The 26,126-nt window shown below is 54.1% G+C and overlaps 6 protein-coding genes across 6 annotated transcripts, besides 16 other annotated features; 3 read left to right on the forward strand and 3 right to left on the reverse strand.

Annotated features, from left to right (window-relative positions):
* Positions 1–1,244: 1,244 nt before the first annotated feature.
* On the forward strand, positions 1,245–2,279 carry EKO05_0008483 (uncharacterized protein; the record flags this gene model as incomplete). The annotated part of the gene is made up of 1 exon (XM_038946539.1): positions 1,245–2,279. One exon carries the CDS (start codon positions 1,245–1,247, stop codon positions 2,277–2,279), a length of 1,035 nt encoding a protein of 344 aa, XP_038796020.1.
* Positions 2,280–3,371: 1,092 nt separating this feature from the next.
* On the forward strand, positions 3,372–5,160 carry EKO05_0008484 (uncharacterized protein; the record flags this gene model as incomplete). Its single annotated transcript, XM_059637321.1, has 3 exons — positions 3,372–3,437; positions 3,484–4,620; positions 4,675–5,160. The coding sequence occupies 3 exons, from the start codon at positions 3,372–3,374 to the stop codon at positions 5,158–5,160; spliced, it is 1,689 nt and encodes a 562-aa protein (XP_059493304.1).
* Positions 5,161–6,215: 1,055 nt separating this feature from the next.
* Positions 6,216–6,266: a tandem repeat.
* A 199-nt stretch (positions 6,267–6,465) lies between these two features.
* Positions 6,466–6,556: a tandem repeat.
* A 221-nt stretch (positions 6,557–6,777) lies between these two features.
* Positions 6,778–6,831: a tandem repeat.
* A 57-nt stretch (positions 6,832–6,888) lies between these two features.
* Positions 6,889–6,913: a tandem repeat.
* Positions 6,914–7,193: 280 nt separating this feature from the next.
* Positions 7,194–7,233: a tandem repeat.
* Positions 7,234–7,240: 7 nt separating this feature from the next.
* Positions 7,241–7,271: a tandem repeat.
* Positions 7,272–8,041: 770 nt separating this feature from the next.
* Positions 8,042–9,931, reverse strand: EKO05_0008485 (cAMP-dependent protein kinase catalytic subunit; the record flags this gene model as incomplete). The annotated part of the gene is made up of 1 exon (XM_038946540.1): positions 8,042–9,931. The coding sequence occupies one exon, from the start codon at positions 9,929–9,931 to the stop codon at positions 8,042–8,044; it is 1,890 nt and encodes a 629-aa protein (XP_038796022.1).
* A 948-nt stretch (positions 9,932–10,879) lies between these two features.
* Positions 10,880–10,922: a tandem repeat.
* Positions 10,923–10,943: a tandem repeat.
* Positions 10,944–11,066: 123 nt separating this feature from the next.
* Positions 11,067–11,212: a tandem repeat.
* A 416-nt stretch (positions 11,213–11,628) lies between these two features.
* Positions 11,629–11,723: a tandem repeat.
* A 393-nt stretch (positions 11,724–12,116) lies between these two features.
* Positions 12,117–12,190: a tandem repeat.
* A 1,238-nt stretch (positions 12,191–13,428) lies between these two features.
* Positions 13,429–13,457: a tandem repeat.
* A 20-nt stretch (positions 13,458–13,477) lies between these two features.
* Positions 13,478–13,646: a tandem repeat.
* A 21-nt stretch (positions 13,647–13,667) lies between these two features.
* EKO05_0008486 (Acireductone synthase) lies at positions 13,668–15,615 on the forward strand (the record flags this gene model as incomplete). Its single annotated transcript, XM_038941647.2, has 5 exons — positions 13,668–13,731; positions 14,001–14,041; positions 14,462–14,642; positions 14,974–15,291; positions 15,485–15,615. The coding sequence occupies 5 exons, from the start codon at positions 13,668–13,670 to the stop codon at positions 15,613–15,615; spliced, it is 735 nt and encodes a 244-aa protein (XP_038796024.2).
* A 453-nt stretch (positions 15,616–16,068) lies between these two features.
* Positions 16,069–16,147: a tandem repeat.
* A 75-nt stretch (positions 16,148–16,222) lies between these two features.
* Positions 16,223–16,264: a tandem repeat.
* A 1,425-nt stretch (positions 16,265–17,689) lies between these two features.
* Positions 17,690–17,719: a tandem repeat.
* A 641-nt stretch (positions 17,720–18,360) lies between these two features.
* On the reverse strand, positions 18,361–22,963 carry EKO05_0008487 (uncharacterized protein; the record flags this gene model as incomplete). Its single annotated transcript, XM_059637322.1, has 3 exons — positions 18,361–19,540; positions 19,591–22,833; positions 22,953–22,963. 3 exons carry the CDS (start codon positions 22,961–22,963, stop codon positions 18,361–18,363), a joined length of 4,434 nt encoding a protein of 1,477 aa, XP_059493305.1.
* Positions 22,964–23,353: 390 nt separating this feature from the next.
* Positions 23,354–25,146, reverse strand: EKO05_0008488 (uncharacterized protein; the record flags this gene model as incomplete). The annotated part of the gene is made up of 3 exons (XM_038941718.1): positions 23,354–24,275; positions 24,325–24,885; positions 24,983–25,146. 3 exons carry the CDS (start codon positions 25,144–25,146, stop codon positions 23,354–23,356), a joined length of 1,647 nt encoding a protein of 548 aa, XP_038796026.1.
* Between the last annotated feature and the right edge of the window lie 980 nt (positions 25,147–26,126).

Consider the following 26,126-nt stretch of genomic DNA (forward strand, 5'->3'; position numbering starts at 1 on the left):
TTACAGGTCGTACGTCATTCGTAGGGTTCCGCTCTGCCCGCACGCAATTAATAGATATGGCTGCTATGCAGCTCGAGTTCCAGAACAACGCAGTTCGAGTCGCCTTGCGAAGATCTTGGTAGTACACTTGAGTGTGACTGCGGAGAATTGGTTGCCACGGAATGTGCCCGTGAGAGTGTGGGCTACTAGCACTGATTTGACGACCTCGTTATCAAATCTCAAGCCTGCTGAACGGGAGGCATCTTCGCCACCAACCTTCGAAGGCAAGGCTGGACGTTTAGACGTCCCTGCCAAGGGCATCTGCGTTTCCCGCATTGAGCAAGCGCGAATCTAGCGCAATCCCCCTCTGGTTGGCGATGGTCTGAATATTTCCACTGCGTGCCAACGGCAACTTCTCCCTTCCTCTTGTCGCTGGTCAAGTGCCAAGCCTCACTGACGTCCACCTCTGGCTGTCATGATGTGGCGACGGCGGTTCCGTGTTTATGATGATGCTCGTAGAGTTCTCCGTCGCTGGCACCATGGTAGTGGGATTTCAGGCCACGCGTTGCTGTCATAACCGCAAACGGATAACGACTACAACAACACTGTGTCGTCATTTCACAAAAACACCTTTGTACAGTCGCCACTTACGGCTGGCTACCGAACGCCCTGTACTCTCTGCCGCTCCGTGGTGACCATACAGCGCCTAGGCTCGAACTGAGGTGCCGAGAGGGACTGGCAGTAACGCCCCACCGTAGCTATCCTACGCGTCAAAGATCGAAGTGAGGATCGAGGAACAGGCAGGTGTCTCCTGCAATCTCTCGCTTAGTCTTAGCTTCGTTCCTCAAAATGCCTGGGCAACCAACGTCACTGCATCTCCATGCATCTGTTGATCGCCTACTTTCCTTTCATCACAGTCTTGACGACGTTCTTTTGATCAGCAACTACTGAGCCACCCCACACTCTTTGCCATCCTCTGTATCAATTCTCCACGCTCCTTTGTTGGTGGTCGCCGAAGTCGCGCTTGACCCGGAACGACAATCGCTGCTTTCGTCGAAGCTGTCAGTAAGTTGGCTTTTCTTCCACCACACAGTCAATAGTGGCAATCTTGCAATGAGGTCTTCACCTCCATCCGGGTGTTGCGTTTCCGGTAGATCTGGACGGGCGCAGATTGACCGTTGCAGTATATATATCGACAGTGATTCTACTTCAGAACACACATCAAACAGCACACAATCACCTCCAAGCTCTTGGTTCTCTTGACAATGCATTCTTCCGCTCTCCTCACTTCTGCATTCGCAGTGGGCGCTCTGGCTTGGCCTAACCCGTTTGAAAAGCGCCAGCAAGCTACTGTTACGGTTACGGTCACGTTCAACCCATACGCAACGCCTGCATGGACTGCGCCGCATTTCTCGCAAACACCCAACACACGTCGTCCTACAAACGCCCCGCCTCTATGGACTCCTCCACGTGTGGGTGCTTCGAGTGTCGTAGCCAACCCTGCCCCCATTAGATCATCTTCTGTCACATCGAGGCCTGCTGTGCCCATTACCTCGACCAGGCCTTCTTCTTCTGTACCACCCGTTATTGCTCCCATCTCCAACAGGCCGTCCACCTCGGTCGCTGTCCCTGTGTCAGTTCCGTCTGTCGGCGTCCCTAGACCGTCATCTTCTTCTATCAGAGCGCCGGGAGCGTCCTCCAGCGCCGCTCCAACGGCTGCGCCTTCAGCTATTGCTGGGAACGATCACATTTCCGGTACATCGCAAGCTTCTCTTTCAGTCGGACCCGAGTATCAGCGAGCGATTCTCTATCACCACAATGCTGCTCGCGCTAACCACAATGCCGGCCCATTGGTTTGGGACGATGCCGTTGCTCAGACTGCCGCCCAGGCTGCCAACACTTGCAAGTTTGAACACTACATCCCTACGGGAGCCAACCAGGGACAGAACCTTTTCACTACTTCCGGTACTGTCTTCAATGTCACTGCCGGTATAACCGAGAGCTGGTACAAGGGCGAGTTCCAAGCTATGCTGCCTTACTTCGGCGCGGCAAACATTCCCGATGATGTTTTCCACAACGTTGGTCATCTCACACAAGTGCTCTGGAAGGGCACTACCAAGGTGGGCTGCGTCTCTCTTGATTGCGGCACCAGGATGATGGTTGGCGGCCAGCCATCCAACTTGAACAAGTACACAGTCTGCAACTACTCGCCTCCAGGCAACGTTTATGGCCAATACGCAACCAATGTCGGTTCACCCATTAGCCAGAGTGATGCTGCACTAGGTCACTGGTATGACTAAACCCACTTGGTCATATATTTCAATTTGTATAATTTCCTTTCTATCCATTTCCTAGGCGTCGAAATGTTGCTCGGTGGCGTGGATGTTCACATCAGCAAGAGTCTTGTCTTTTATCCCATCCTCTTGGGGCTCGTATTTCTATGCGCTCGCCCGGGAGCCATTAGTTAGGGGTCACAATTTGTGGAGCGCGCTTAACTGTACATGCCAACAATTCACAGTCTTTACGAGACGTTACGCCATTATGAAACTATCAATAGATTATTCTTTGCAAAACATTGATTTCAATTCAATTGTTGGTCCTTCTGGCGGCTGACCGTGTCCCTTCAGACATCACATGTACTGGAGTACTAGCATTAGTGTACCGAGCGTCTTGACGCATTGCTGTACGTCGTACACGAAGCTTAAGTTGACACTCAATGCTGTAATATCCATGTCTCCCCTGTCGTCATCGTCCCAACAAACATCAATAGCTCAACTTAGCAACCGTTCTGACATTCATTTCACTTCTATCGCGTGCACATTCACCGTTTCTACCTTCTACTGCAGCAATATATTTACTAATGCCGCGAGATTACGGCCTCAACACGCCCAGCTGCCTTTCCCGAACCAACCCAGGCCATCTCAATGTGTGAACTACACGCTGCCGCACACGACCGCACCGCTTGATCGTCTGTGTTAAGCTGGGAGTGGCTCTATTATCAAGCGAAAGTGTGTCTGAGTTGACTGTGTTGGATTCGTGCTTTGTGGATATGATTGCTGGATGATTATCGCGTGAAGTATTCTGGATAGATGAGGGGGTTCTTGGTGTCTGGCTATGGTACTTGGGTGAGAGGTGTGAAACTCTAGTGTTCTTCCATGATCCCGGCTGCGGTGCCTTCGTATGTGTGAAGTGTGTTCCAGTAGCGGTGGTCGGTTGTGATTCTATGGCGGGGAGTGCTGCAGTGCTGTTAGCCGAGCGCTGTAGGCGAAGCCAAATGAAGGTGAAGGCAACACGGGCCCATTTCCACTGAAATTCACCCTCCACCAGAATCCTGCTCAACCACCTCTCCTCCACTACTGCCTGAAAGCTCGTTTTGCGCGACTACACCTACTATGGCCATCAAAGGCAACAGCTTTGGTGGTTTGTCCACTGAGCTTGAGTACATGATACTTGCTTTCGTAAGCTATCGAACCGCGCCTTCTGACAAGTGCTGATCAAATACAGCTGCCTTGCTGCGAACTCAGGACCGCTCGTCTTGTGAACAAGAAGTGGGCGGTTGAAGCAGCATCATTGTTATTCGATACAGTCAGGATCAGCCTTAGTGATACCGAGAATCGAAAGGTGAACGCCCTCATTGACGGTCCGCTAGGTGGTTTTCTCAGCAGCGTTAGAGATCTGTGCATCTCCGATTCACCCAGGTTCCACTCGCGGGAAGGGGTAAGGACTAGTTTACTTCGACTGCTCGGCGCCCTCCCCAGAGATACTCTGACCACCTTTCGGTGTCTTATTCCTCTCGATCAGCACACCATCGGCATTCTTCTACGTACCCAGTCGCGGCTCAATCATCTGGATGTACCAGTAGACATGAACGAGCAAAATGGCTTGCCAGGACCAAATTTTGTCCGTGCAAACTTGCTTTGTCTCCGTCGCCTAGTTATCACAGTCACAGGCGGAGTCGGCACCACGTACCAGGGATATTCTGCTTGGTTTTCGTACTTTTCTCTACTGGAGGAATTGTGCATACAGGGCGGTTCCTATGAGGTTGACTACTTCGAAGGTTGGACGCCACCGAGAAGCAACGCACTGCTCAAACTTCGCTATCTCTTGCTAAACGATATGTTCCTTGCAGACTCAGTTTCAGACCTTTCTGAACAAATACATTTGCCATCACTGCAGAATTTAGCAATAAGACGATGCAAAGGTACTGCTGCGCTACTGGAATCGTTCACTGCAGAATTCCCCAAATTAGAAGACAATGCTCTCGAAGTGTTTGAGCAAACCAACGCACAAGATCTGCAGGATCATGAAGCTGCTTCAAGACTTCTCCAAGTCTTGAACAGGCTTCAGGTTGTTATTTTGACCAACGAGACTTATCTCGACGATTCTCTTCTCGACTTGACAGCTCTCTGTGAGGTAGGTCGCACAATTCGCGCTGTGCACATCAGCACTTCCCTGGGAACCCGCTACTACAACGCCGACGAACTCAAGCAACTCTCTGCAACGTGTCCCAATATAGAGTTCTTATGCATTGGTCTAGTCAATCTTTGGAAAGACATCAATGATACTGAGATCCTGGACGACTTCGAGTTGTTTCCACCGAGTGGAGGCTCGCCAACACGTGTTGAGTTGAGAAAATCACTCGTAGGCAATGACTGCAGCGGAGCTTCTGAACGTTACATGACTGACAACCTACAGGAGATCTTGGCTGGACTATCAAAGCTCCGTACTCTGAGCATCGCCAACCACCCACTTGTAACCTCCACAATGGCCGAATGCCGATACCGCCATCAGCGGCTGGCCGACTCAATTATATCATTTCTTGCAGAGCTTGGATCGCCGATTGAACTGATCATCTTCAACCCAGCTTACAAAGACAACTTGCCCGACTATCTCCTTCCGGACTCCAGCGGTCATAGGTGGCCTTTCTACTCTTATCAAAGAGGCACTATTTCTTTTGCGACTGCAGTACCCCGCCCAGTTGGTATGGTCGTCGCTGTACCTATCAAGCGCGAGGAAATTGGTTTGATCGAGCCATTGTATAATTACTTCGATCAAGCTAAACTTGATCTGCTGTGGGATGGAGCGCGTAATCATGTCTACGGAGCACACAGAGGGAGGTATAGGCACACAAAGAAATACCAGAGCACGTTGAGAGAGCAACAAGGCATGGGGGAATCTTAGGTTTTCCTATATGGATTATTTCGTTCCGGTGCTAGTGATCGTCTTCAGTAGTGAACGCATATACAGTGACCTCACCTTCGTCGTGTAGTGTGATGGCGTACATTTCGCAGTTTCTCCGCTCAACTTTGATACCATGTGGCCGCTTAGTTTTAGACCCTACTCAAGAGTACTGTTCTTCCACTACAGTTTTGAGCTCAAACGTGATTTTGTAAGCCCTCATACCGTTTTATTGGACGTGAATCAGCTGCCCAGTCCTCTATAGCATCCTCGCACAATCCACCAGCACGTACCACACATTCGAAGGAGCTGTAAATGCGCTCAACTTTGTTATCATGAAGACGCCTTTTGCGCCGCGGAGACTGGTGACTTGCTCCACCGCCCTGGCTCCAACCCACGATACATTTCTCCGTCCAACGCTCCCCCTTCTTCCTCGCCGTCTCGTATCTACTGTGTATCTCCTCCGCCTCTTTCGTATCGGTAACTACATCGGAGCTGCGAGGCAATTCAAACTTGCAATTCAGATCTTCCAGCTCAGCAACACGCTTCAACTCGCGCACAACCCTCGTGACATAGTCGTGGAACGCCGTCCTCTTCTTCCCCCCATCCGCCTCCCCACCTTCCAGATCCGAGAGCGTCTTGACCTGCACTTTAACATGCCCACCGTTCCGCGCTGTGGCGCCGCTGCACAGCTGTCACGCGTCAAGGAGCACGACTTGGATTTTTCCTTTCCCACTCTCTTCATTGCTAGACCCGCTTCCCACTCCATCCTGCTTCTGTAGCTCAGCTTCGCCCTTACCCGCATCTGTGTCGGTCGGGGTGAGAATTTGATACGCAGCCAACACCGCCGCGAGTCCCGCTCCCACGACCACGACATCGCACTCCCCCGGCAAGCGCGGCGAGGAGCGCAGATCAGCGTAGACGTGTGGGTCGCAGAGCCAGTAGCTAGGGACAGGGCTGGGAACAGGGAGGATCTAGCGCGTCATGCTCGAGTCGCGGTGCTGTGTTGATCGCGTAGGTAGCGTGATGGTGTCTGATATGGCGTGGTACGGTATGGTGTGCTGCGTGCTATCGTGCTATCGTGCTGCGTGCTGCGTGCTGCGTGCTGCCGTACTGCCGTACCATCGCGTCACCGTATACCTCCTTATCCTGCAACCCCTAGTCCCAGGCTACAAATCGACCTAGTCCATGACCGAACCGGGTGGTCATCCACTGCTCCACCGTCCCGTACTTCACATAACCTCACACATCCAACCCCCCTGCGCATCCACCGTGCCGTGCGCAGTCAATCGCGTGTCCCACTCCACCATCCTACACCATCCTACGCAATCCCAATCAAACCAGTCCTGGCCTTCTCCTCGCCTGCCCTATCCCATCCTATCCTACACCAATCGCATCCACTCTACCAAGCATCAAGCACCTTTCAAGCACCAAAAAAAGTCCACCGCACCTCATCGGTACCTATCCAATCCCTCGTCCAGAGCAAGGGATAGCCAGTGAGCAAGGGATAGCCAGTGAGCGCATGAACAGACAGAAACCAAGCAAGCGCTCCGTGCCACCCACGAGCCAACAACCCTCTACATCTATCTACACACAAGCCTACCGCAGTCCCAGGCGAAAGCAGAGTCGCACAGCACAGCCGGTGCGGCGAGTCCAGTGCAGCGCCGCGCAACGATCCGTGTGTGGGTTGCAACGAGCGCGCACGCGCGGATGCCGGTGCTGCAGATGGCCGAGAGAGAGAGAGAGAGAGAGAAGACGCCCGCTAGGCACCCAAATAGTGTGAAGTCAAAAGCAAAATATAAAAGATGAAAAATCGCCAGTCGGACTGGACTTCTTTCCTACCTAAGCCTCTGCCGGCTGGCTGGCTGGCCTCCCCCCCCCAGCTTTGCACGCGGGCCATGCATGCGAGTGACGCTCTCTGCTTCTGCTGGGCGGAGGAGACCTAGCGTACCTACGCCGATGGTATGACCAGCCCTCTGCTCTCGATGATACCACGGCCGCTGCCGCTGTCTAGCTAGTGACTTCGATCGGCGTTCGGCATGGCGTGGTATGGCATGGCATGGCATGGCAAGGCATCGCTCGCCCTTCTTTCCTTCCTTCCTTCCTTCCTACCTATCTATGCCGTGCTGCCGCAGAAGTCATCATCTGCAGGCGAGGAGCCGGATTCGTTGCTTATGCCACCTTCCCAGTTGGTTGCCGTGCAGTGTTCTTATCTAGACACTGCACGCGATCTACAGATCTGTACATTTGCGCCAATCAGAGCCAAGGAGCCCCCGACTGAGTACTTCGTAACTGCAGATGAAACACTGCTACAAACCATCAGCAGCAACGTCTCGCCTTCCTTCTTCCACGTAGATGAACAAAATCACAACTACAGCATCACAGCAGAAGAGGGGTTTTGAGTGGGTAAATCCCGGATCCAGCAGAGCCCAGAAGGGGAGTGCGAGATCTCCGACGGATACGAGTCTTGACTAACTAATCATCCCTACGAAGTGAAGCGATAACAAAACTAAACGCCTTTCCAATGCCATGCTGATCGCTCCGTGTCATACAGTCTGTTGAATCGCCGTTCACTACAGTCTGTGTCAACCACCTGATGATGCCAATGCGCTACGCAAACCAAAGTAACAAAGGAAAGATACCAAGCGACGAGATAGGGTCGAGAGGATGAGGTTGAGTGGTGTCGGAGAAGAAAGAGTACAGGAGAGGAGGAAATGGTATCTACAGTTACAACTGGCCCGGGTATTGTTGTGTTGGTAAGCTCATGGTGGTGTTGAAAGTCCCTAGGATGATAATCTTGTTTTCCAGACAACGTATTTCAAAACAAAAAGGAAAAAAAAGGGAAAGGGATGAAAGTGTCAAGACTACAAGTGGCGGCAATTGCCTACCACACCCACTCAAGGTCGCCAAGGTCGTCGTCTACCACGAGGGGAGGACTGTTGTAATGGCGCCATTCCTTGCTCTTGTACTTGTTGTCCACAGCAGGAACCTTGGGAATGTTCTCGTGCTGGCTCGGACCCCAGTTGATCGGTCGCCTCCAGGTGCCAGTCCGGCTCCGCTTACGAGCAGAGTTGGGGGTTGGCTGAGCTTGCTTGGGGGACTTGATGGGCTTGGACGGAGTCAAGGGCAAGTGCTCTTTGGTTGGCGACGATTGACCACGACGGCGGTCGCCAAGAGCGGCCCACTTGTCCGTACCAGAACGCTTCGCAGGTGTCTGGTGCTCTTCGAAGATGAAGCCAGTGTTTTCACTGACGTGGTCGACGTCACGGCGCTTCGTCGGCGAACGACCCCTGCTGTTGTAAACAGTGGCAGGGTTCCTCACCTCCGATAAGCCGCCGCGAGGGGTGGAGACACCAGAGCCAGCCTCCGAGATGACCTGCTTCGCTGGCTTCTCAGCCTTGAAGGCGTGGAAGTTGTTCTCGAGCTCGGCCATGAACTGCGCGTCATCGTCTTCCTCCTCCCACAAGTCACTCCAGCTCTTGGAGAAGGCGTCGCGCTTCTTACCAAAGACCGACGACATGCTGCTGTAAGGCTTGGCCGGAAGGGAGCCAGAGATCGGCATAGGCTTGGAACGCGTGAAGCTGATTGGCTCTCGTTCGGTGTGTTCGGTGACGTCAGTCGACTTGAAAGATAAGCCCAAACCAGAGTCCACAAAAGATACGATGGACGCATGTTCTGGTTTCACAGCGTAGTCAGAGGCCGGGAACAGGTCGTCCGAGTAGATTTCGGTATCAGGGATGACCGAAAGCTGGCGGAACTGCTGCGGCGGAGACATGGCGAGAGCCTTGGCCCAAGGGAACGAGCCGTTCTTGTCCAGCGACGGGGTGCTGATGGAAGGAGTGCGCAGAGGTTCACGGTTGGCGCCAACGACGAAGGGCTCACGCTCCTCGGTACAGAACTCGTCCAGAGCCTCGTCGTCGGTAGTGAAGGTGACGGCACGAGCAAGAGCCTCCTTGACCGCGGCGAGGTCGCGCTTCTCGGGGTCGATAGCCAAGCAGTGTCGGATGACCTCGTAAGTATCCTGGGACATGTTGGGAAAGACATCAAAGAGGCTCTGACGGTCGAGAACAAAGTCGGCGAAGAGAGGATCGGACTGCGCTGGGACTGCGAAAGGGTTGCGCTGGAAGAGCACGTTGAGCAGGCAGATGCCAATCGCCCAGATGTCGGCCTTGGCAGTGGAGTAGCCGGCGTTGGTAGGATCGTACTGCTCGGGAGCCATGTAACGGTCACTGCCCACAGCAATCTCCCAAGACCAGTCGTCGGAGGTGGCCAGACCAAAGTCGCCGAGCTTCATCGAGCCATCTTGGGTGAGGAAGATGTTCTCGGGCTTGATGTCGCGGTGGTAGATGCCCTTGGCGTGGATGAACTCGACGGCACCGACCAGCTGCATCATGAAGTCGCGGACGTGCTCCGTCTCCAGGGGACCCTTGTCGAAGCGAATGGCCTCGTACAGGTCGCCATTGGAGCAGTACTCCAGCACAAGGTAGATGTGGTTCTGCGTCTCGAAGGACTGGAGAAGATTGACGACGTTGGGGTGCGCACCCAGGCGGAGGTGCACACCGAGTTCCTCCGAGCGCTCATCGACAGCAAAAGCAGACGGGCAGTTGGCAGCGGCAGAAGGCTTGGTGACGACCTTGATAGCCACGAGGTCGTCCGTCACCAGGTCCTTGGCCTGGAAGACCATGCCAAAGGAGCCATGGTTGAGGGCGGATATGGTTTCATATCGGCCGTGTAGTACAACACCTGCCTGCAGCTGATCACGCATGCACTCCATGAGGAAAGATGGGACGAGGTACAGGGAGCGAAGCAGGAGAGAACTCGTAGAGTCTACCCGGAGCTAGGCGCAGCAGACGAGGGTGACGGTGAAAGCCGCCACGTGAATGGATGAAACGACCAGATTAAGGAAGTTTTGGTGAGTCAACGGATCGACAGCCGTTAACCCAAAAGACGATGCTCTATCGAAATTTTTGAAGTCGCGCGGAAGCTTGGAAAAAGATAGCAATAAGATGTGTTGCCGTTTGCTCTGTCCAGTAGAGGATAGGGTCGGGCGGAGATGTCGTGATGTGTGGGGTGCAGTAGGTCGCTCACAGGAAATGGAAGCAAGGCGAGTCGTCGGTGGTATGCACAGCGTCCGTCGACAGGAACAAACAAGGAAAGTGTTAAGAGATTGTAATGCGCATCTGGCGGTATTAAGTTGCGGTATGGATGGCCTGGTTCAACAGGCTGCCGGACGGAATAGAGCTGCCGGACGAGGGGAGGGGAGTCCGGGGGAGCGAGAAGGGGTGTCGATGGAGGCAATCGCTGCGTAAGAGAGGAGAGTCGTTATGCGTGGAAGGCGGTCGAAGGCAGACAGTAGGTAGCTGTCTGATGACCAATTGACGGTGGTGAGTCAGGTGCACGGACTCGGGGAGCTAGCAGCGGCGGTGATTGCGGTGCCGAGCTGGCGGCGTGCGGTGGAAAGGGAGTTGGGTCTTGAAAAGAGTCGAACGTCTCTTTCACGACGCGGGGTGGAGGTCGGGTGTCGAGACGAGAAGATGTGGGGTGGTGGTACGAGGTCGAGCGTAGCTGTCAGGTACGGATTGGGAGATGGCCAGACAGAGAGCTCTCTCGCAGTCACATCCAATCAAGGGCCGGCGGCGGCGGCGAGGTAGATGGTCGAGTAGACTGCAGTGGCAGAGCTGTGTCCTGAGGGCACGGCACGGTGGACGAAGGAGGAGGAGGAGGTGGTGGTGGTGGTGGTGGTGGGTGGTGGGTGGTGTGGTGGTTGTTGTTGTTGTTGTTGTCGTGCAGGTGAGCAGCGGTTGCGGAAGGAACGAGTGGAATGCGGCAGTCGGTCAAGGCAGCAGCAGCGGCGGAGGGTGAGGAGAGGACAGCGCGGTGAGGAGGGTGAGGAGGGTGAGGAGAGGGTGGCAGAGAGTAGCAGAGAGTAGCAGAGAGTAGCAGAGAGTAGCAGAGAGTAGCAGAGAGTAGCAGAGAGTAGCAGAGAGTAGCAGAGAGTAGCAGAGAGTAGCAGAGAGTAGCAGAGAGTAGCAGAGAGTAGCAGAGAGTAGCAGAGCTGTAAGGTGGGAGCAGCAAGCAACAGCGACAAACAAGCAACGACGAGGTCAAGTGTGGTGTCTCAGGACGGCATAGGTAGGGTTGACATGGTGTGGTAGGATCGAGTGAAGCAGCCAGCAGGGTGGCCATCCCTATAACGGGGCCCGTCGAGCACCGGAGGGACAAGGAGCGGTGACACGGCCGAGACCCAGTTTTGTGCCGAAGCGGACTAGCGCAATGTGCTGCGTGATGCAAGCCGCAGGCCAGAAGCGGGCTAGGCCGGGCGGGCGACAGCGCATCATTGGGTCATTGGGGAGTCGGGGGGAGGGTCAGAGGGCGGCGCCAGCCCGGATCGGCAACCGTTCATTCGCCGCCGGGGATGCTGGCCAGGGCTGCGAGGGTGCTGGGCCCTGGCCATGGCTGTGAGCCTGTGAGGTGCTGGTCGTGCTGGTCTCGCGCTGGTCGTGCTGGTCTTGCGCTGGTCGTGCTGGTCGTGCTGGTCATGCTGGTCATGCTGGTCATGCTGGTCGGGGTGCTGGTCTTGTCCCTCCCTGCGTCCTGCTTCCACGGCCTTCGATCTGATTCCGTGCGAGCTCGTCAATCGCCAAGTCCGAACGGCCGTGGTCGCTTTCTCTGGGTCGACAGCACCGTGACAGCTCCAGAACCCGGCTCGCTCGGCCAGGGTGCAGCCGTCGCCCATGGCGTGCCACGGTGCTATTGTGCAATCATGCAATGAGACAAGCCGCCCTTGTTTCGAGCGGGCCCCGCGCCCTCATGACGAGGCTGCGAGCATGATGACGCCGCCCGGACGAGCATGGCAGTCCTGCCCTGAAACAGCCTCCCGGCTTGACACGTCTGCTTCTCTGTGCTGCCTGTGCCAACTTCCTGCGACCACTCTAGCCGCTCACGCCCCGGGCACAGCCTGGCAAATGGCGATTGGCGAATGGCGAATGGCAAATGGCAAATGGCAAATGGCAAATGGCAAATGGCCAATGGCCAAAGCAGGCGCCGGCTGACGACCTCTCATGATCGAGCTCGGAGCTCGCACGACATGCCACCGACGGCTGTCTGCCTGACAAGGCCACCTGGCCTCTCATTGGACCTGATCCGCCCCGAAACAGCGACTCCCTCTGCGAGCGTCCTCCCCCCTCCAACGCCTCAACGCTGCCAACCCTTATCCGCGCGTTATCGCGATGCTTGCCACTCCAAAGTTCCATGTGGCTCTCAGGAAGCAGCGCATCCACCTCTCCCCTACACAATCCACCGCTGCCATGAACATGCTCGCCCTCATCGAGCATGACAAATCTTTCCACTCCTGTACATGCCCACCGAGAGAGAACAAAGTCGGTGTACCAGCCCTGCGCAACACATCGCACGCTTTCACACCTCACCTGTCCTGTCTTGCTGCTCTCTTTCCGAAGCCCGGCACGCTGACCAGTACCGTGGCGCCGTACACCTGCCCGGCCCTGGCCCCTAGGCTTGCGCCGCGCTCTCTTTGTTGGCTTGCAGTAGACTGCAGTAGCCAACAACCACAGCTCACGATTCGCCACCTCGCACGCGTGCTGGACAACGTGCAGCACCGCTACTGCACGTTGCAGCGGCCAGACTTGCCGTGACCCACCTCTCTGTACCTGTTCCTGAACGCCTTCACGGCGGTGTGGAGCGACAGCACCCTCCCCCACACACACAACACCTCCGTATCTCCCTGTTGACAGCGCCTACACACATGGGAGTACGGACATTGGTGGGAAGCGGGCCCTGATCCCACGGCATGTGGGTATCTCGCTCGTGGCTCTACGGACGCTATCCGTCGCTGTGCAGCAACTGGCCAGTCTCGACGCGAGCAGCAGGCTACCCTCGCAGACACCTCGCTCTGTTGTGACAACACACGATGGTGAGGCTGACATGGTGCCATCATTCAGTCGGTGTGCGCCCGACACCGAAATCCCATCCCACCGTGTGATCGCAGCAAGGAAGTCGACCGGAGGCAAGCCCATGCACTTGTGCATCTGTTCTCACGTCTAGTTCATGTCATATCTGTAGCGTGCATCTGACTCCCGTTCGTGAAAATTTTCCCACACACATGTGTAGGGCAACTACGCCTGATTCGTCCACTATCTAGGGAATGGCTATACACCACCAATCTCCTCGCGTACACCGCTCGCTTTTTGGCATCTCGTGTCTCAGGCGGGTGCACCAACCAACGCTCTTGCCAGACACACAACACCAGCAACGCTTCACCCTCACAACACCTTCACCTCACCGCCTTTCACCGCCTCCAGTTCAACAACAACAACGACAACGACAACGACAACAGCAACGACAACAACGACATCACGACCACCATCAACGACAACAACAACGACAACAACAACGACAACAACAACAACAACAACAACGACAACAACAACAACAACAACGACAACAACAACAACAACAACAACAACAACAACGACATCAAGACCACCATCAACATGCCTGCCGCGTCTCTCGATTCTGCACGCTGGACGGCGTCCGACCTTGTGCTGCTCGACATTGGTGAGTAATCCCAGCTCTCGCGTTCCATGGCTGGGGCGAACCACTGCAGCCAGCCTCCAAGACCTACCTCCCAGCCACTGCGACGCACGCAGCCTTGTTGCAGCGGTCTGGCCAGAAAACTCGCGCACCCGCAACGAACCACGCACTGTTGTTGCTCACCCTGTTTCGCTCGCTACCCCACACCCGCTCACGCCACCGTCTCAATGGCCCTTCACCCTTTGCACAACGTTACGCAGAGCCATGCTAACCACACCACGGTCTTGTTGTAGAGGGAACCATCTCGAGTATTTCCTTTGTCAAGCATGTCATGGTAAGCTTCTCTTGATTCCCCACCGCCTTTACCCTTCTCGTCGCATGATAAGCTTCTCTCGATTCCCCACCGCCTTTACCCTTCTCGTCCTCTCGAGCGCACGCCAACCCCGCTTTCGGAAACTGGGCCAAGATCACCACCACCAAGACCAGTCGAGAGCGTAGCGGCCCGCGCTTCCATGCCACCGGTGATATCGGTACTCCCCAAGCCACTCCATTTCCTTTCGCGTGCTGTGCCTCGTTCCTCTTATCCTGAACCTGTCACCTGGGAGATCTCGGACGTTTCCGTCATCTGTCGCGTCGTTTCTCTTATCCTGGACCTGCCCCCTGGGAGATCTTGGACGTTTCCGTCAGCTGTCACGCGACGCACGTTGCTGCGGTGGAGCTCCCCTTACTGCGACGTAGCTCACCATAGCCGCAGTATCCGTACGCACTTGAGCGTCTCAGGAGATTAGCACGCGGCTCATGGTCCGACTCGGACTTTCAGGACCTCATTGCGGGGTTCCCAGCTGAGACCAAGCAAGATGCCGATTCTCTCCTGGCCCATGTCGAGGACTTGACGCGGCGAGATGTCAAGGCCGTGTACCTGAAGCAGCTCCAAGGTGGGTGATGAGTCTGTGCAACATGTCTGTTCTGTTCGCCCTTGTACACAGCCTGGATGCTTCAAAGGATCAGCGCGCCGATAGCGTGCTAGTTGGTAGTGGGGATCGAGGGCAGTTGATTCGGTCGCGTCATCGCTGCAATTGCTATTGTGGTCGCAGCGAACCGTGAGAGCGCCTGTCGCCATAAGCTCGCGGTGCCCATCACCAGCGTCTGGCTGTGTACGGCGGCGGCGACACATCTTGCGTCGGATTGCCTAATCGGGCTCCGCTATGAGATCACACCGAGACGCAGCAACGACGCAAACCCACCAGCTAGACTAACGACAAGCAGGACATCTCTGGAAGACCGGATTTACAGAGGGCGACCTCAAGACCCCGCTCTTCGCCGATGTAGTCCCCACGCTCACAGCCTGGAAGGATTCCGGGCGAACACTTGCCATCTTTTCATCTGGTAGCGTGCAAGCGCAGCTCCAGTTCTTCTCCTACGTCGAGGATGGCGCAACGACCAGAGACGTCAAACCGCTCTTCTCAGCGCACTATGACACAGTCAACGCAGGCCCAAAGCTAGAGAAGGCCTCGTACCAGAAGATCTGCCGCGAGATGGGCGTAGACGTGAAGAAAGTCACCTTCTTGACGGACAACGTGAAAGGTATGCGGTATAACCCAGCCACCCCTACAGCCCTACACTCCACATCATCATCCTTCATCAAGCCAGCGCATCTTCACCAGCATCCCCAGTCGACCCTAAAAGCGATGCGAAACACCAGCCAAGCCTCGACCAACAACGTTTGATGAACCGACCCCGCACTCCACACCACACCCCGCTGACTTGCCTTGTGCAGAGGCCGAAGCTGCGACCGCAGCAGACGTATACGCAGTCATCGTCGATCGTCCTGGCAACGCACCGTTGTCCGACTCGTCGAAGAGCACGTACCCCATTATCACGTCGTTGACCGACCTGCCCGCTTTATAGAGACGATAAGACGAGCATATCACCTAACAAGCGACGCAGCAAGGTTGGCCCACATACTATGTGGTGTATCGCAAGCAGGGCTCCTCAGCCCCCTAGACGAAACAGGATAGACCGCAATTAAAACTAAACCTTCGTAACTATCCATGTCATAATTTACATTCGCCCCGCTCCGTCCTGTTCCGTTCGGTGCTAGCTGAGAAACTCTGCTCGCTTTCTTGTATTCTAACAATAAACTCTTAACCTAATTCTAAAAACCGATAATACAAGCATACCATCTAACAGGCAACAGTAGCAAGGTTTGCCGCGGAAAGTAAAATGAATTTGTACATCATTCTACAAGTAGAACTCTATACACAAATCGTTGGCCTTTCTTCTTTCTCTCCTAGACAAATTAGAAGAAACCATGATGAAAACTGAGTTGTAATAACTATTTATATATGTTATTTACATCTTCTCTACTCTACTCTACTCTACTCTACTCTACTCTACTCTACTCTACTCTACTCTACTCTACTCTACTCTACTCTACTCTCCTACACCCTCCATCCCGCGCCAGCCAGCGCCCTACCGACTTCCAGCAATCCACCAACTTACCCCAGCCCTAAAAACAGACAGACAGACAGACAGACAGACAGACAGACGACAACAGCACGCGCCTGCAAACTACATGCACAGCCAGCTAGGCATTAAACGAGGTGCTCTCAGAACTTCTTTGATCGAACTAAGCGTGACGAGCTCGAGAGTGTGCCTAGGTGAGCGATATCAGTAAACTGGTAAGTACGTATCAAGAAGCACAAACAACGCATCATTCTACACGTAAAAGAAATCCGCAGAAGCTGTGGGTTGATTGTAGTAGAGGCTGTGTGTAGACGTAGCTTCGGTAGCTCGCTCGACGCTAGGTACTCTTGTGCCAAGGTAAGAGCGCGGCATGCTGTGCTCTGTACGCTCTGTTGCGCGACGCGGAGTCGTTAATGATTTTCTGTGGGTTGGTTTGGAGTTCGTGTACTTTACTTCCTTGCTTTGTTGGCGGGGCACGGGAGGGCTTGTATCGGGGTTTCTAATCTGCTGGTTATGTTGTGGTGGGATGGGACGTATGGATGCCAGGGCTTCGCTACGTACTCTTACAGGTTGAAGGCGCACTGTGTGTAGTCTGCTAGGAGGAGTCTGGCTACATTCGGACTTCGTCACCGCACACATGCTGGATGTGTGTTGTTCTGTTGCTGCAGTCAGGAGGAGGGGGGTTGCGATCTAGACACTTGCGTTAGAGTTGGAGAGATGATTAACGCTCGGCTTCCTTCTCACGCATCTACCAGGTCCTCGCTGGCATATCTTGCCTTGACTGGGATTGTATCAGTGCTTGGCCGCTCTGTTCTGCTTGGGCTAACTCATCTCTGTGATTGTCTGATTCTTTCTCATGCCTGTATCTAGGGCTTGAAGATGGAATTGTGGAATAGAGCTTTAGTACACATCATCTTACGAGGAAAGCGGTGTTGGAACGGAGCGGCTAACTAGTCGGTACCAAGTCCCTACATCATCATCACAGCTCGTCGTACGGTATATGGGCACAGCCATTGAGGACGCTCGCTCATCAGCTCTTCAGCCAGTAGTTTGTGCATATGTTATGGTACAGTGTAAGAGGAGAGTGCTCGTTGAATGTTAAGATGCCTCACCTGACCCGTCACATCCCCATCACAATACGAACCCCCCAGATTAAAACCTCACGGCTTCGCACGAACAAACTTTGCCGATTTCAATGCATTCACCACGTGTTCTGAAGGAGAGCCGTGGTGCCATATACAAAAGCTTCACAGCCATCCCAGAACCCCTCAACAGCAAGCACCAAAGTCCAAACACTCGCCCCGCCACCACAAACAACACCAACACCTCCATCCCCGCATCATCACACATCGGAACACCGAACCCCCGCTCCTCAGTGCAGACTCCGTACCAGCTCGACCCGTAAACCCAGAACATATCACCATAACACAACCACTGCGAAACTGAATCCATAGCTCGTAACCTGCCACAGCAGTGTTGCGCATGTACGCCGCGCTGTTTCGTCCCGCGTCAATTGAAGCAACGCAAAGCAAAGCAAAGGAAGCAAGGGCGGCTGTGCCCGCGATTCATCTCGCACCAGCAGATGTGCTAAGGCAACGTAACCCAGCTCAAATCGCCTTGGTACCATGTACCTTGATCTGGTGGGATGGGAGGGTGGCTTTTTTGTCTCACTTAGTGACAGGTGACGGGTGGGTTGAGCAGACACTGTGTTTGAGACGTGCAGGTGAATGAGTGTAGTCGTGGGGGGATGCGAAGGGAATGGGGGAGAGAGTTGGGTAGAACACGACTGGGGAGATGCTACGATTTGATCTTTCTTGAGGGTGAATTTGTGTATGAATTGTCGCAGTGAAGGACAACGGTCATGTGAGCTAACTGCGGATCAAGCTGACTACGGGCCCAACCAGGATCAGACCAGGTAATCAGACTAATCACACTTCTAGACTAGGGCGTAGGCAGCAACGTATATAGGCCTGATCCTTCACTTAGAATAATCAGACAAGGAACCTGATCAATTCTTTCACTTCGATCCTCTTGTCTAGTTATTTCAGCTCCAACATGAATGTATTTCTATTTTGGGTGTGGGTATCATGTGTCGTGCAGGCCAGCACTGAGCCATGTATGCATATGTATTTCAGTGTTGCGCTCCTCAAAACTTAATCTTCCTGATCGTGTATCGCCCCTTCGAGCTCACAGCGGCGGACTCTGGGGCCGGTCAATAGCAAGTCCAAGGTAGTAGTCCGTGAGTGCGTTCATCTCATCTCCAAACGTCGTATCCACATCCTCCATCCTCTCCATGTACGACGCTATCTCAAACCCCCTGATCGGCGGGACATTAAGAGGCGTGCCCTTGAATTTAGGCTCCTGATCGCATTCGTAGCCCAGAGCACCAACGCTCCATACTCCTGCACAGTCATAGCACTCGAGTGTCGTGGCAGTTCCAGCAACGCAGGCCGAGCCGCCACAGCGAAAGCAGCTGAAGGAACATCGCTCACAGAGCGTCGTGCTATCTGCGTCGAGCGAGGGTAGCGCTGGTCGGCCGCAAGCTGCACATTGCGATTTGCCTGCAATAGTTCGTACACTCTCATCGAGCCACTGTTGTCGTAGTTCATCGGGTATACGCTCGGCGCTGCGGCCCGAGTCACCGACTTCCTCGTAGGTGGTTGTGTTGGTACTGTCGAGGCAGGCGGGCAGCTTGCATTGCGGTCCGCTTGCTGCTGCCATTTTTCTCTGAAACACGGAAGCCTGTTCTCGTAATGACATCGTGTGATCGTTATCGCCTTGGTCGAAAGGTCCGTCGTAGTTGGGTCCTTGGACAACCTGCCGTTTGGGCATGCCACTCATGGGTGCCGATTGCAGCCGCCCGGTTTCGAGCCACTCACGTGCCTCTGCAGCTGCGACGTCGGTCTCCAAGTGGATGCTGGTGGCTGCCTTGTCACTGTAGTAAGGATAGTATTGCAGCTTGTCTGCGTCTTTTAGAGTAAAGTCATCTCTGCCTACCTCCAGAACGTGGGCAGAACCATTGACTTCTCCAAGTATAAGTTTGCTGTAGTCAGCACTGAAAGCGCCTGACATGATGCCGGAGGTGGTGGTAGTCAGGTCCTTGACAAAAGTGTCTTCTCGAGATCTGGTTACATCCCAAACCTTGACAACGCCATCTGATGAGCCTGAGTAGAGTCTCGTGGCATTCTGTCCCCACGAAAGGAAACGGACTCCGGTGTCTGTCTGATCATGGGGTATGTCATCTTGCAAAGGCATTATAGAGCTCCCGTGGCTCAGGGTGTATAGCACTTTGTGTGGCACACGGAGATCCCAGACATAGGACCGCCCATCGGTGCACCCAGCTGCAAACAAGTTCTCGTCGTGCGGACTGTGTTATGTTAGCTTGCACGCACAATGGTATCAACCCCCCTGACTTACCACCAGACGATGTCATTCATATCGTATGCCTTGCACTCGAGCTCGACCGGACATGTATGCTTTCTATCGCGATCGTTCCACGCACCCTTTGTTGTGTAAAAGCGGACAACTGAGCGAGTACCTCTGTTAACATTGCCACTGGCTACACAGCCTACGGCGAAGAGGCAGTGCTTTCTTGGATTCGGGTTGAAAGTTACGTCGAAAACATTGCGACTAGAACCATGGACGTGTAAATTGATGCCATATTCCACGTCCCAAAGACAAATATCGCCGGTAGTGTCCAGGCCGCTGTCTTCGCAGAGATTCGCTCCGAAGCCCGCCAGCAACACACTGCCACCAATCGGATTGAACTGGAGGGCATTGACGGTCATTTTCAGATCTGGGCGGCTCATGGCTTTCGCAGAAGCAAAATTCCGGACAGTAGGTTTCCAGCTTGCGTCGTTGATGACGTCCTGGTTAAGGCGGACAAGCTTGATAGAGTCATTCGTCGTCTGCTTTGATGCTGTTGCAATTACGTCTTCGTACGGCGGATTGACAGCTAATATGTCTACCTCCGCATTGTGCTTCAAACTCGTGATCAATCTTGACAATGACGTGTCCCAAACACAAACAGTCTTGTCGTAGCCAGCCGAGTACAGCCAATCTCCTGAAGGGGAGAATGCGACCGAGCTGACTGTGGTGTACAAATTGGGATCTTGAGAGACGTACATAGCATGCGTCGAATTTGCACCATTGTCCGTCCTTGTTCGATCGATCCTGTGTTCGCCCAGCTCATGAATAGTACCTTCATGAGCATTGCCAAATAATAGGTTGTTGGGCCGGTTGTACTGCATAGAATCTACATCAGTAACCGCCACAGCCCCTGCCGCGAAATGCTGGCCTTTGGGAGACCAAGCGACGGTGTGAACATCGCTTGAAGCGCCCGTCCATGTGTACTTAGGCCCGATCGTGTCCATCATCCTGTTCTTTGTTTGATATGTCAACGGACTAGACGCTGTCCTCCAACCCCTTCGCGATTGGAAACCGAGCTCGCGTTGACGGATGACAGCCGGAATAGAGGGTCTCTGAATACTGCTCAACTTTGTGTTGGGACTAGCAGCTGCATAACGTTGTATTTGCGGCGCTTCCGATAATTTACCAGTAGCAGCATCCTGAAGGAAGGACTTGATACTCTGAACACCACGAGAACGAAGATGGCGGGCGATTTCATAGGCCAGCTGCTGTAGTCGGGGTTCAGCGAGTTTTTTAAGAACTGCCCGTAAATGTCTTCGATAAGTGCTGTGGCGCGTCCGTCGGGCTGATTTGACGGTCTCCCCAACGACGTTCTCGACTATCTGCAACTCTGCCGAACTAAAGTCCACATGCAGAACAGCACCTTGCCAGTCTGGATTAGTCTGGTCCCAAGTCCACTCTTCAGATCCTTCACGCATGGCAATGCGTTGCGACAAGGACAAGTATGGCATTCGTTCTTGTTGAACACTGCGCAAACCTCTACCTGTAGCCAAGCCCAGCAAGGAGTCTTTTGCGTGAAAGTTCATCTCCAAGAGCTTGGTTTGAGTTGCGACTTTAGGTTCAGAGACCACAAGAGTTCCGTCAGCTGGTGATTCAGAGCGTATAGGCGCGTTCAGACGGGATTTAAGGCGAGGCGTGCACTTCTCGTCACTGACATCACCTTCCAACTCGTCTGCGGCGAACCTGGTTCCCAGTTTTGCCCACGTATAGTCGACTGGGGCAGTCCGTCGTGACCTCTGCCTCTGAGGGCCAGAGTCTGTTCCAGAAGACTTGTCATGATCCCTGATTTGCTGAACTGCGCGTGGCTTGCTATTTTGGTATTCGTTCTGCTGTGACATTCCGTTGAGGCTCAAACCAGCGACCTCTATCCGGGGACTCGGTCCAGGAATGTCCGCATGTACTGTCTGCCAGTCAACTGTAGCTTCTGCTGCAAACCTTGCGGGCAGATTTAGAGTTGGTGGGTCTTGTGTGCGGTCTCTTCTGTTCAGGGTTTGCGAATAGCGTGATTGTAGTTGGACATAGCTGCGTCTGGGGATTTCCCTGTTGAACTCTGCAGTAATGTCTGTCCATTTAAGTTTCTTCACCTCCTTCAAGAATATTAGAAGGTGGTCTGCTTGTTCGCTGATGTGATTTGTTTTCGTCATACATGACGGTTTGGTAGTGGCTGGAGGAGTAGGCAATACTGCAAGAGGCACTCGAGGTGTTTCTGAAATTTGCTGCATCTTTCGAGGTGTCGGTTGTCTCACAGCAAGCCCGGATGACGCAGTGTTCCTGTCGTGGTGAGGGGCTGGTGGTGGGGAGAAGGACCGCCGCAAAGATTGTGTTCGCACTGAAGCATTCAGCATATTGCCACTAGGCAGGGCTGCACGGCTTTGGAGGCCATGGTCGCTTTCATGTCTGATGACACTAGCTTCTGTCGCTCTGTCGGCGTGAGGAAGAGAGGGTTGGACAAGCTCTGGTTCATCATCCGAGTCAATCACTACGACCTCGCTCTCTGGGGTCGTCGTAAGACCAGGACTGAGAAGGCCTGTCATGGCATGGTCTTCAGACAGGCGACCAATAGGTAACGGCCGATGTGCTTGCAAGAGTACATCGTCCAGGACTGGCACAGGTAAGCCTGTGGGCTTCAGTGCTGCATTCATAAAATGGACCGAAGGCGCTCCATTCATATTGTTAAGCTTTGCACCCAGGTTGGTGTTTCGACTGGAACCCGCGACATTTTGTGCCAATGTGGGAGCTGCATCACCATGTGTGCTGGACTGCTTCACGATTTTGTTCTGCCCGACCTCCGGCCTGTCAAGTGTTGTGAGCTTCCTCCTCTTCGCGCTGTTTTCTACGTGTGTGCTTGTTCTCGCAGCACTGGGCGCCGTGAGTAGTGCTGCAGCAACATCCTGCGAGGTTGAAGCATTGCGACCCATGTTTGCAGGACTGGCGATGGTCGTCGTCGATGTGCTAGAGCTCGCATTCGTGGCTCTGCCGGTTGGTGTGCAGCTTTTCCTTGATTGTACGCCTGCAGATTGTTCTGAATGGGCGTTGGAGGCACTGCCTGGTAAAGGCACTGGGGGTGTCGACGGACGTGTTGCAGGTGTGGAGGCATACGAGGGGCGTCGTGCTGGAGCGAGAGACACGTATGCTGCTCTCGAGCTCGCCGTTTCAGAGACAATGATATCATCTTCGCTGTCAAAGTCGGAGTCAAGGGTAAGGTCCACCAGTTCTGGCTCCCTTCTTGAGCTGCTACACTCGTCAGTAGTTGTTGTTCAAAAGTGCACTGAACGATAGAAAAATGCCTGAAGATGCGCTTTCCTGGTTGCCTAGATACGGGAGAGGGCCAGGAGTCGTGTGTAACTTACCTCAGGGCCATTCGTGGCAGTCGAACGCAACGACGCGTCCATGCGAGGGACGGGGTTGGAGAGGGTGTTTGTCGCGTAAAGTGATTGGAGCGCGACCCGCGCTAGGTACTTGCATGCATGTGGAGCAGCCCAGCACATCATGCTGCAGCCTGAAACTCTCACTCACCTCGCCAAGCAATCTCACTGCACAAGTACTTTCGTAGTAGGTACTGCCGAACGAATGTTCCCTTTCAGTATCTTTGATCATTTCTTCATTCTTCACATGATGTCAAGTCTAGAATGTACGGTAGGACCTTCAGCAGATCACTCTGAGCTTGCAGTTTCGTACGTTTCGTACGTTTCATACCCTCCGGCTTTGTTCGATAACACGTACATTGGACTATTGATGCAACAAGCTGAGCTTATATCTTATCGCCCTTGGCCTCCACATCGCCATTTCTTTCATACTGGCTGTCCGTCACCGCCAATCCAGCAACCGCTACCTCTTCACCAGGTGCAACATCCTGCGGCACGGGAGGGCCCGTGAAGTTCTTCCTGCCATTAATGACATACCAGAGAAGACTGATCAACGCAAAGCCTGCAAAGACCACGCTCGCGTAGTTCATTGTGGCCGGCTCCACAGGCAAGCTGACAGGCATACAGAACAGCACTACCGACAGACAGATCCAGACAATCATAGCGACGTTGATTGCATATCCAAAGCGGCCGAGCGAGTACGAGGAGTTCTTGACCGCCTGACGACCGCGGATGACCGAAATCAGGATGGGCATGCCGTAGCTAGCCGAGAGACAAATCGTGGCAACTCCAGTAAAAGAGTTGAATGCAGCCGAGGAACCAAAGTAGATCAATCCCAGGAGGCAATCGACGGCAGTCGAAAGAACAAGCGCCATCAGCGGGACGTCGTACTTCTGCGACACCTTTTTCCAGATCTTGGACCCGGGGATCGCGTCATCACGGGCAAAAGCGTAGGTGCATCGCGACGCTGCGGTCAGCGCACCGATTCCAGCAAAGAACAGGATGCCCAGGATCAAGAACAGAAGTCCAAAGCCTCCCGCAGCGGAGCCAGTCACCGTCTTGAAAAGAAGACCAATAGGCTGCCCGTTCGCGACTTCAAGCAAAAGCTGCACGTCAGGTAGCACGAAGAGGATCGGAATCAGGTAGATGACACCGGTCACACCAGCGGCGGCCACCGAGAGGACGATGGCCTTGGGGACCTCGCGTTCGGGGAACTGCACTTCCTCGCACATGGCTGCTACCATGCCGTATCCTGTCAGCACATACGCGCCCTGCAGCAGCCCGACGAAGAACGCCCATCCACTCGGCCTAGAACTGGTCAGCTCCTCTTCCTCAAAGTAGACCCAGATGTACTTACCATCCACTCGCGCTTGCGTCATAATGTGTAAAAACGAAATCGGCATCTCTCTTAACGTCCGCCATTGTCAGAAGCGTGATCATAATGATGATGACACTGCTCCCGGTCCAGTAGATGCAGATCTTGTTGATCAAGTCGAGGTACTTGGCCCCAAAGATGTTCACAAGCATACATATAATCATGACAGCCCAGAACATAAGCACCGTCTGCCACTGATTGGGCACAAAGTCCACGTTCCAGAGCGTAATCGCACTCAAGATGAGCTGAGCACCCGAGAAATTGATCGAAAGAGTGACGGTCCAGTTGCCCACGAGCGTCAGCCAGCCAGTCACCCACGACGTGATGGGCGCCCATTCGCGCGTCGACAGCATGGCAGACCAGTAGTACACGCCGCCGGCCGTGGGGTAAACAGCGCAAATCTCGGCGAGCGAGGCGGCGATGCACAACGAGATGAGCGAGACGAGAACCCACCCCCAGAGGACGGTTACGGATTGCCCGTCGGTGAGGGTGATGTACATAGTGGTGGAAAGACCGAACGGCACGGCCATGATAGCGAAGGAGCTGTATAGTGTTAGTGGCTGACGCATTCAAAATCGCGACCGGATGGCAGAAGCCACTGCATCATTCTCCACGAACTCGAAGTTGGCATTGTACTTACAGTCCCAAAACACTGAACATACTCAGATTCCTGGGCAGTTCGCTCGCATACCCCATCTTGGCGAGCGCCGCATCGGCGTTGGGATCTTTACTCGCACTCGCGACCGACGCCTTCCTGCCCGCTGCCGTCTGCGAGATGCTCATGCTTCTCTTATTCGAATCCATATTTCCAAACTATCGCGCCAGCAGCTCTCTATTTCTAACCTCTTTTTCTGTCTTTTCTTACGATGCGCGCCCCAACTCTTGCAACGCTTCAGCCTTTCTTCCCTCGGTCTCGCAGCGCAATCAATGGTAGAGATGAAGTCGCAACAACAAGACGGAACGAATCGAAATAGGTAGAGTTGACGTCGCACGCGTGGGCCCGCAGACTATCTATGCAAAGCAACCGTCAAAGCGTCCGAAAGCAGGCAGGCAAGGAACGGAGACCCAGCAGGAATCCCAGACCGGGTTGTCGCGTGTGCAGAAAAAGCCACGAGCGCCTCTCCTCCGAAATAGCCCAGGTGCCCGAAACCAGGTGCGCAGGTGCTGAGTACACCGCGCCGAGGACTTACGACTCAGCTGCGGGGAAAGCCACAGAAAAAGGCCCAGAGAAGCGCCCGGAAAAAAAAAGGGGGGGGGGGGGGCGGCTAGACATTTTTCTTCTGTCCCGCACGCGTCTGCGTTGCTGCTACCGGTAGGTAGGTACGATGATTCAAACCGCCGATGCTAATATCTGGCGCGGCTCCAAGCTTCGTACCTAGATTGTGCTGCGTTCGGGCGCGTCCGCGCAACACGCGATAAAGGCGTGTAATAATAGTAGGTGCCGGTATCCAGCATGCACCGACCGACGCTGCATCACCGGTTACCGGTATCGCGCAGATGATCATGATCCGCGCTCTGATAACCAGATAAAGATGACACAACTGATTGGAAGCGCGCAAACTGTGATACGGGGCGCCCGTTATCGAATTGGACGAGTCACCGAGTTGCGCCCAGGTTGGAGGGAGCCTCGTGCGTCATCTGGGGCCACTGCGTTGGATTGCCCTAAGCGTGGCTGATCGGCAGATGGGGGGTGGGGACGGACTGCGTACGTATCTTGGCTATCGCCGGGGAGGAGATTGAAAGATAGATAGCTACTCCGTAGGTGGATTAAGAATCAAGAGATT

Source organism: Ascochyta rabiei, chromosome 15 (assembly GCF_004011695.2).
Source record: "Ascochyta rabiei chromosome 15, complete sequence".
In the NCBI taxonomy this organism is placed as follows: Eukaryota; Fungi; Ascomycota; class Dothideomycetes; order Pleosporales; family Didymellaceae; genus Ascochyta; species Ascochyta rabiei.